The sequence below is a fragment of the Pectinophora gossypiella genome, chromosome 4 (assembly GCF_024362695.1).
Source record: "Pectinophora gossypiella chromosome 4, ilPecGoss1.1, whole genome shotgun sequence".
Lineage (NCBI taxonomy): Eukaryota > Metazoa > Arthropoda > Insecta > Lepidoptera > Gelechiidae > Pectinophora > Pectinophora gossypiella.
In genome coordinates, this window is record NC_065407.1 from 5,824,950 (window position 1) to 5,834,929 (window position 9,980).

General features: G+C 36.3%; 1 protein-coding gene across 1 annotated transcript; it reads right to left on the reverse strand.

Moving 5' to 3' along the window:
* Positions 1-584: 584 nt before the first annotated feature.
* LOC126366252 (transmembrane protein 237-like) lies at positions 585-9,648 on the reverse strand. Its single transcript, XM_050009310.1, has 6 exons — positions 8,890-9,648; positions 8,185-8,422; positions 7,259-7,508; positions 6,446-6,679; positions 5,053-5,230; positions 585-4,584 (listed from the first exon to the last, which is right to left on the reverse strand). Exons 1-6 carry the CDS (start codon positions 9,424-9,426, stop codon positions 4,417-4,419), a joined length of 1,605 nt encoding a protein of 534 aa, XP_049865267.1. The 5' UTR covers positions 9,427-9,648; the 3' UTR covers positions 585-4,416.
* Between the last annotated feature and the right edge of the window lie 332 nt (positions 9,649-9,980).

Here is a 9,980-nt window from a genome sequence, read left to right on the forward strand (position 1 = left end):
CAAACAGACCACAGATCAGAAATGGCCGAATTTCATACGAGAACGAGAACACAAAAAACCTATTAAATTCTGTAGTTCTTGCTTAATTTTAATAGTGTCGAAAATTGGCATAGACGTCATAGACGTCAATCCGGTGGCGACAACGGTATCCACCAAATTGAGCAGTTTTCCAGTAGATATGGTAATTTTAGTTCTTTCAATAATAAAAGATGGCGCTTAAATCACTTTTGCAAGTTACTTTTGAAAGTCAACAAGGCATCAGAAATGTTGATTTAAAACATTAAACATAATAACATTATTTTTAAAATTTTAAGCATTATAAAACCGCAGTAGTTTTATCTAATAATTAATATGTTTACATATGTTATGTATTTTAAATTATTTAAAAAAATATTTAAAAAATCATATAAAACTAAATAAAACTTTTCATTTATTTAAGAAAAAATACAAAATAATATATATAAATATATTAATAATAATAATTTAAAATAATATATATTAAAAATACTATTATTTAAAAATATTTAAATAATAAATAAATAAATAAAAAATACAGATTAGAGTTTCTTTTCAAGTGTCATGCTATGAAAAGTGTTAAAGTTTTGAAAGTGCTTACAAGATTCTAACGTGATCTTAACATGATAACTTCCCTTGAATATTAGAACGTTAAATATCATGCCGTTATTATTTATTCGTAGTGCCGTACAAAGTTATCCTAAAAGGATGTGAACGCCATATCTGTGTAATGATGTGAACTAACTGGAAAACTGCTCATTAACTAGACACCCCATCTCATGTCTCTTTAATCTATGAGTCACCATGGATAACTAAGGGCTAAGTAACTTGCTTTTGTTTCTGGATTCTCCGTGCTTCTTATGTTTGCTTATGTTATAAATAAATAGTAACAAACCTGCATACATGAAATAGGTACTAAAAATAGTCATAATAATTACCAGTGCCATTACAAACATTTTGATAACAATAATAATTAATAATTATTATAGAGTTAACGAGTAGAACATCTCGTAGGTACTTAATATCAATAAATTAATTAATGATTCCGATTCTGACAAACATAAACTTAATTTTAATTTCCAAAACTATCTCTATCTCTTCATTGTACTTATAGTAAGTAAAGGAAAGCACTATTTTTAAAACAGGTCAAACTAGATAAAAGTTTAGTTTTGTTCGCCAATCACCATTATCATGGAGTAACTAAATATACTATTATTTTATTTTGTGACTATGATATGTACTATATCTAGGTACTTATAGCTATTTGGAAATATATCTTTGGAAAGTCATTTTGACTAGAATGTGTATTGAATAGACAATATTTTATTTTACTGTTATAAAGATAATTCAATAAAGATTTGTTAAGCGGATCTAAGTGGTAGAGTCGGCAGAGGGAGGCTTGAACCAAAGCGAACTTGCCGTAATCAAATTATTACACTTTAGGATAGTTTATTAGTAACAGGACGAATCAATAATCAGTTTCGGAATTTAATGGGTGGTAAGCTAGAAGAATATTTAAATTAAATCTTATGTTGTATACTTAACTGGCTGAAATTTGAACGTGTGATTGAATATTATCTGAATTGTATTCTTCTCTTCTATCGTGTGGGTTGAGGGTTATTATTGAGCCACCAAAGGCGCCTGACATGGCTCATGTAACGACTACGTACTTACATTAGTAAGTGGTAACCGCGGCTTAACGAGCCTTCCGAAGCATGGATCATCCATGGTGTAAGAAGACCAGGTATGCTCAAAAGTGACAGCTAACATTTCAAGGTTAGCCCAGCTGACGTCATCCCACCAGCTGCGTCGCCATTTCGTAAAAAAATAATTACCCACGACCATTGTTTTACATTTACTTAGCAAGGAAATTTTGAACATTGAGTAAAAGAGTTACAGTTTTAATGATTTTTACACATGTGACAAGTAATTCTCTTAATTTTCAGTAATAAAATTTACGTCCTTGGAATGTTGGAGATACCAATTTAATGGTAACACGTACGTCATCAAAAAGCAATTCCGGCTTGTCATAGGATTGAGCATATCTGGGGGGTTAAAATGGCCACATCGAAGCAATTCATCTAAGAAAGCAATATTGCAATTTGACATTTGCGCATATAAAAGTAAGTGCGCAATGCAAACAAATGTCAAATAGCAATATTGCTTTCTTAGATGAATTGCTTCGATGTGGCCATTTTAACCCCCCTGGTTTTCTTATACCATGGGGTCATCTTACTTTTAGACAACCTGTAATACCCCAACTTAGGGATAGTGATAGGAATCCGGGACCTCCGGATCGTGGATAATATTATTCATAAAGTATTTTATATACACATCAAATCTTCTTAACCTTGCTAAGAGATCTTAAAGAGGGCCTAAAAAAACACCTCATCTGTTGGTGTAGTAGTAAAGCGTTAATTTAGCTGCCTTTTGTCAAGATGAAGAGAAAAAGGGAGTTGTTACCTTGTCCTAGGACCGCGTTAAGGCGTTTTCGCACTGCACCCGATCCGAATCCGATCAAAGGCCGATAATGAAGGATAATAGAAAACGTAGAGATAACGGTTATCGAATGTAGTGTGTAAGCTTCCATACAAATAGTTCTAAGTCCTATTCGGATCTGTCATTTGACGGACTCGGATGTAGTGCGAAAACACCCTTAACGTGAACGCATCTAAACCCGTTCGAGTCAACTTCAGACCTCGATGGAAAATAAATTTAAAAAAGTTTTGCAGTGTGGGTTGTAAGATCAATGACCGACCGTGGTGTCAGAGTTTACTATTAACATAGAATAAGGACTAATAATACGAATAGAACGGCTCCCCACCAGCGTCTGAGCTAGGTTTACCTCACCCCCTCGAACATAGTTTAGACTTGAATCGTATGGCGTCAGACGTCACACACACAGATGCGCGTGTACGATAATGTCAATGTGTGTCCGTGTAAAACGAGGTTGTTTGTATGAAGTGTCTGGGGTGTGCTATTGCGCCACAAATGGCACATAACATGGCTCATGTAACAACTACATTTACTTAAGTACAAAAGTAAATAAAAGCCGTGTTGTAGTAGTGAGTTCCGTTCCGAATAATTCCGATAAACACGTGGTTCATGTGCGTGTTTAAAACGTCTTTTCCGGAAAGTATCAAATTCACTCGAACGGATTTTATGTATTTGATGACTAGCGAAACAAGTTAAGATTATTTCCTTTCTCTTCTACTTTTATATAACGCAGTATAGATTTCAGGCAATTCACAAAATATAATCTACTTTTTTATGATATCGAAATAAAAACTTAAGACTACTTTCTTATACGTACAACTTGACTTTACTTAAAAAAGTTGTGATATTTAGTCAATGCCTAGAACCTATGCCAAGTTATCATACTTCCTGTAGCTTATACATATTACGCATAATATAATATATTTTTGTAATAAAATTCTATGCTTTAGTAAGATATGGTAAGACATATTATTATCTTATATAGACACATATAATCATAATTCACACTTCACAGTAAGCCAATCACAAATTTGAACGTACTATAATATTTCATCTTAAGATATGCAAAAGAGAGAGAGCATAATCATTATTTTCCATTCGATTTGGTGCATAATCTTAAAGTTTACATAACATAAACAGGGGGTCTAAAAAGGCCACATCAAAGCAAAAAAAGCAAAAAAAAAAGCAAGAAGTGTTATCTAAAAAGCAATATTGTAATTTGACATTTGCGCATACAAAAGTAAGCGATGTCAACCAAAGTCAAATAGCAATAATTGGGTAGTTTCAAGGTCAAAGATAAATTATGAAAAACGTTTTCTTTTTTCTATTTAACTTATTTATGAATTTTAATAAAGAAAAATGTAATAAGTGCGACATTTTGTAACGTTTTCCTATGGCGCCACAGTGTGCTTTTTCATACAAATTTCATAGTAATTTCGTGTTTTGACGTTTAGTAAAAAGTAACTGATTTGACTAGTTGGAAACTAACCTGCTGCTATTACAGATTAATTGCCTCATTTGGCTTTTTTAGTCCCCAGCCCTCGCGGCACGGCAACCATAGCTGTTGGACATCTATCGACGTAGATGGCATTTGCTGCGTTTCTTAGTCGAAACCCTCGATATAATTCGCGCCGCGCGCGGGCTCGTTTGTCATGTACAGTCATGAACAGTATCATGTACCCACTTTAGAACCCTGTCGCAGTATCATATTTGACATTTAATGAGACTTACGGTTCAATTTGTCAACAAAGTTAATGTGACATAGTTTCAAAGTGTATACATATTAGTACTCGTGACCTTACGTACACTCTACTATCATTCTTAAGATAAAATAATAGTACGTTCATGATTTAAGACTGCCTACAATGAGATATACGTACTACGACAAGAGATAACTTACGTCTATCATCCGATGCTTTGCAAGGAATGTTTGAACTGCAGTAGTTTACTGATGTTAGCGTAGACTAGGTCCGGCGGGTTAGCTATGATGAAGTATACCAACCCGAGGATTGAGAGGACCGCCCGCCATATTGAGAAGTGCGTCCACGTATGGTAGAATGTCGGGATCGTCGGCTGTGGAGATGATTAAAAGGATTCAACAACATAAAAACACTTATTTTAAAGATTAAATTGGAAAGAAGAAAAAATGTGGAGTCGGTGTACAGAGGTGTATACAGTACAAATCTGCCTACCCCTTCACGGATACAGGCGTGATGTTTGTTATGTTAAGAAAAAATATAATATACGTAAATGTGGCTTTGTATTAAAACGGAGAGGAGAAAAGAAGCGCGGAGACTTGCGGAGTCGACCGATCACAGCACGCGAGAGAGTGAAAGAGAAGAAGCTTTGTCGCTCTCTCCTTCCCGGTGATTGGTTAATTCCTATACATCTCAGCTTTTCTCTTAGTTTTGGTGAAAACTAACCCCTACCTGCTCAGGATGATAAGCAGTTGAAGATATTCTTCTTCACTTAACAGAGAATTTTACATGACATAAATACTAAAAAATAATAACATTAATAAATATCATGATTGATACTCACAGTAGTAACATTCCCAGTAATATTAGCCACTAGTGGGGCATATTGGTAGACCATCAGCTCGTCATACATCCTTGCCGCAGTACAGACGAGAAGACAAGCGGTGTAGAGGATCACCAGGACTATTGGCTGGAAGTACGGCTGCAGACCACGGGTCAGATCGATGCTCGTTGCGTCCAGTCTGGAAGGCAATAAGTGTTTTTAGTATACTAGTTATTTGTCATCTACAATAGGCTAGTTTTCAACTAGCCAAATCAGTTACTTTTTTCTAAACGTCAAAACACGAATTTGGATGAAAAAACACACTGTGACGTCATGGAAAAATGTGACAAAATGTCACACTTACTATTATTACGTTTTTCGTGATTAAAATTCATAAATAAGTTAAATAGAAAAAGAAAATAGTTTTCGTTAGTTTTAGATTTGTCTTTATTTAGTAATCAGAATTTCATAATTTATCTTGAACGTAGTACACGACCCAATTGTTGATAAGTCCAAGTGTAAAGGAGAGATCCGACTAAGTTGCAAAATGGCCGCTGGCTTCAATGGTAAGTATCTCACGAGGAACAAGGAGCCACCGAGTATACCGGAGTCGCCGTACAACCACCGAGCCCGAGTGAGAGGTCCGACACGAATGAATAATACCGCCGTCTTCAATGGGAAGCTCCTCAAGATAAATAAGGAGGCACCGATAATATGCCAAATAACGCGACTAGAGTAACAATCGCAAAGCAAGCAAGGTAAATTGCCGAAAAAAACAGTACGTCCGCTCTCGTCAAAGTTAGAGTTAAGAGTGACTAAGTTAGAGTTACAAACTACAAAGTTAGAGTTACCTACTGATTATTAACACGAAATAGCAACATGGTAGGCATGGTAGCAGAGCGTAGTTGCGATCTACGGACCTCTGTATACACAGTTGCTAGATAATACAATACAGAAACTCTTTTATTTTTTGTCCACCATTTTTATTGCGAATAAATGATTATGAATTATGTCTATCGCCATTACGGACGGCGATACACTTCACCTGCCACGTAGGTCTATTAAAACACGGATACTAAGTTCGTCATGCGATGGCCTTACATTAAGACTACCCTAATTGGGGAAATATTCATTTAATTTTTCGTGAAAGCAACAACGCTAAACTGTCTTTCAAATGTTAATCCTCGAAAGGACGTGCAAAGTCAAAAGCCGACTCAGATGGCGCGTAGTCTGGTCACGCTTGGTGTTGTAGTCCCAAGAATATTACGCCATAAACACATCGCCCATGTCCCTTGGTCGTCTTATATTACATGCCTGGGATGGTAAGGTTATGTTGCTATTGTTATATAAATAAATAAATAATAAATAAATGTTCGTTTCGAGAACGGTATTATGTTATTCTATCTTTACTCACCTATCCAAAACCGATAACAAACACAGCACACAGAAGAAATAGTACGTAGCCACGTATGGCATAGTAACCACTGCGTGGAAGGACAGGTGTCCCGCATCTAAGCTGTCGGAATAGCTGATAAGCAGGAGGTGCATCAGGGATAAACCTCCGAGGATCCCGTGACATGCCGGCGCGCAAGACCTCCAAGCCTTCTGGAGAGTCAATGCCACATCTAGAGGAGTTAGGTCGCCCAGCCTGAAAAGGACAGATGTTTCATAATGTTAAAAATGTATTTAAATATGACATCCATGAAGACACTAGGCCTCAAAGATGATTGCCGGCGAGATACTAAGCGCCGCATGATTGGGAAAGCCGACCCCGCGTACAGGCTGTCTCGGACAACTCCTCGGGACGCTACTCATAGCATGTAAACATATAAACCAAGCATCAGCATCGGATCAGGGTGGACTCGTGTGCTGTTCTACTTTTGCGACCACTCGATCTTTTTATAAGGTATGGTAAATATGGTGCTGGGATCGAAGCAAATGGAATTCCATACTACGTATGAACGGCAACTCTCCGCCCACCACCAGCGGCTGAGCTGTTTAGCCTGTGAGTTAGTGTCTGTGTAAAACACGGTGTATTGTAAGAATTGTCCGGGGTGTTTCGATGGATAATACGCGGGAGTTTATGTATGTACTTATGTAAAATGAGTAGAAATGGAAAGAAAATCACACTGTCTAGGCCTAGCGCATCCGGTCCGAAAGTACTCGTATAGCGAAAGAAAACCCACCTCAATGGGAAGTGGCAAAGACAAAATACGAAATATCTTACCTCAGATATTTATCCGCGTTATCTCTTGACTGTTGAGACTCAAGAATTCGCTCCCTGGACACAGCCCTGAATGTACCACCACCTTGAAGATATATCTTTTCTGGTCTTTGTGACCCAAATGGATTCAGTCTCTCATCATTTGGTGACGTCAGAGGAGATGGTGACGAGAATGGATTGTCTATGTACTGGTCATGGTATGGCATACTGGATTCTAGGGTCTCCAGCATTGCTGTTAGGTCTGTTGGGCGAGCTGTGGGTGTCAAAGACATTCTGATAAGTTGTGAACAATAGGGATGACCAGGTAAAAGACAAATGAACACATGGTTTTCTTGGAGGAGTCTTAAAGATGCAACTTTTCAAATTACTAAACAATTTCACTCCTTTTTACTTAGGGCGATTCTTTCTATTAAATAAAAGCATGCGATGGAAAACAACTAAATTAAAGGCTTGTAATTATTTATTTAGGTCGTAACTTGTTTTTATGCCAAAATCCAAAAAGCCTTTTGGTGTTTAATAATGTGACTAGTATACTAGACAGACAGAGAAAAGGTAATCATCAAATATTCAATGGTAATTTCTACATCTTTTTATATATTTATTTTATGGATTCGTCATGTCTGTCTGTCCGTCCATATGTCACAGCCACTTTTTTTATTTTCTTGTGAAACCTATACTTGATAAAGTATGTGCAGAATAACATTTCTTTTGCAATAAATAAAATTAGAGAAATCCTCCAGCATAATACTCTGTTTCAATAAATATTTTGTTTCAGATCAGCTTAAACATTAAACAAGGCCTTATATTAAGGATTAAAAGATAAAATATTTTAATATAATACAAAATAATACATAAGTTAAAGTTGCATGGAGAATGCTACACTACCAAGAGTGTGGCTCTTAAATTAGTGATGATGACAAAATAATTACCCGGTTTATTTCCCGTCTTACTTTTAGTACCAGTCTTGAATACTTTAGGGCTAATATCTCTGCCATTTGCATTGCTATCCTGACGTTCCTCTCTAGTTTTCCGTCTGGTTTTTCGTGGCTTATGCCGGAGTTCCTTAGTGGTTCCATTGTTATTCTCAACATCATTGGCCTCAATTTCAAGCTCACCGCTTAATGTGACAACTTCATCTTTGTTGTACTCTTTTAAATAGTCGTCAACCTGAAAAGTGATATGAAAGTTCAATCAATCAATAATTCATTATTACACAGGACATGTACAGACAAATTTCTGCCAGGCAACCTTATGTTGAAAGAAGTTTTATGCATTGGAGCGTGGGATGGTGCAATACTTTTATTTATTTATTAATGAAAAACAAAAACGTAATAAGAAAGTTGTATAAAACATATTGCATAATTATGGAAAAAACTGATGATAAAATTAGTCTTTGTATAAACAGTGGCTGCAAGTTGTCTTTGATTACCCATAGCTCTGCCCACCCCAATAGGGATTATGAGTGTGGGTTTATGCATGTATGTGTTTAAAGTCAAGAATAAAATTATTGCAGCAGGTTCAAGAATTAGGTATACTATAATAGAAATAATTCACAAAATTAGTATTTTAAATGCAATAAAAATTCAATTGAAATGTGAAACCAAAACATAATATATTAAAATAGACTATGTTACCTTTTCCAAAGCACTTAGACTGGACCCCGGTATTTCAAAATCATGCAAATCTCTGTCTCTATGTCGTGAGGAATGTCTCTTCTTCTTCCTATAAGATGGACTGCGCTTCTCTTTGTGCCCACTTGACGGCCGGGACAATGTTTTCATGTACTTCTCGTCCAAACCATTTGGGTCATGCGAGTAGAAAACAAACGACGGATTCTTATCCGATTTCTTAATTTCCTTCTCAACAAAACCTATTATACCCTGCTTAATTTGTTCATGTATTGGCAGTTCTGTATCCAATGACTCATGCTCGGACTTTATCCAACTGTCTCTAGCCTTAGACTTGTCTGAAGCCAGTTCTTCAGTAGTTTGTGACGTTTCGACCGTGTCGCCGCCCGCTGAGTGACCGTTGGATAGTCTTCGCGACCCAGATCGACTTCTCGATCGGGACTTAGTTTTGCCATTTTTATGCTTCGGCGACGGCGACCGGGCGCTAGTATGCACTTCTGCTATCTCCTCCTTCACATCCACGCTCTTCCCCGGCTTCATCATCTAAAATATTCGCCCTATAAACCAACCTTTAAACCTACGCAAAATGCGATGTACGCAAACCAATTCCACGCTCCACAAACAGGAAAAATATGTAAACTACTACAGTAACACAAACAAAACTAATGTTAAAAACATTCTCAAATCACTTTTCAACGCATTTTTTACTGGTTTAGAATTATTTTCTATTTATTTTCCTATAAACAAAGGCCACTGAAATGTCAAAAGTCGTGTTATGGCGAATGACGTCAGTTGTGACGTCACTGCGGGAATGAATGAAAGCGTTCCATCTTACGCAGTTTCGCAAAGGAAACTTTTGTCGCCATAAAATATAGAAGGTTACTCTTTAACAAAATAAAATAATCGTAAAAACACATCCCAAACATTATTTTTCATGAAATGTTCCAGTTCAGTTGGATTTCAACAATTTATTTGTTTCTTTTATGATTTTTACGGAACTGGCTGATTTATCGCAATAAAAACAATATGAAAATGCCGTATAATGCAAAAGATTAAATACATATTTTTTATACACGTTATGGCAGTTTACGTATTTT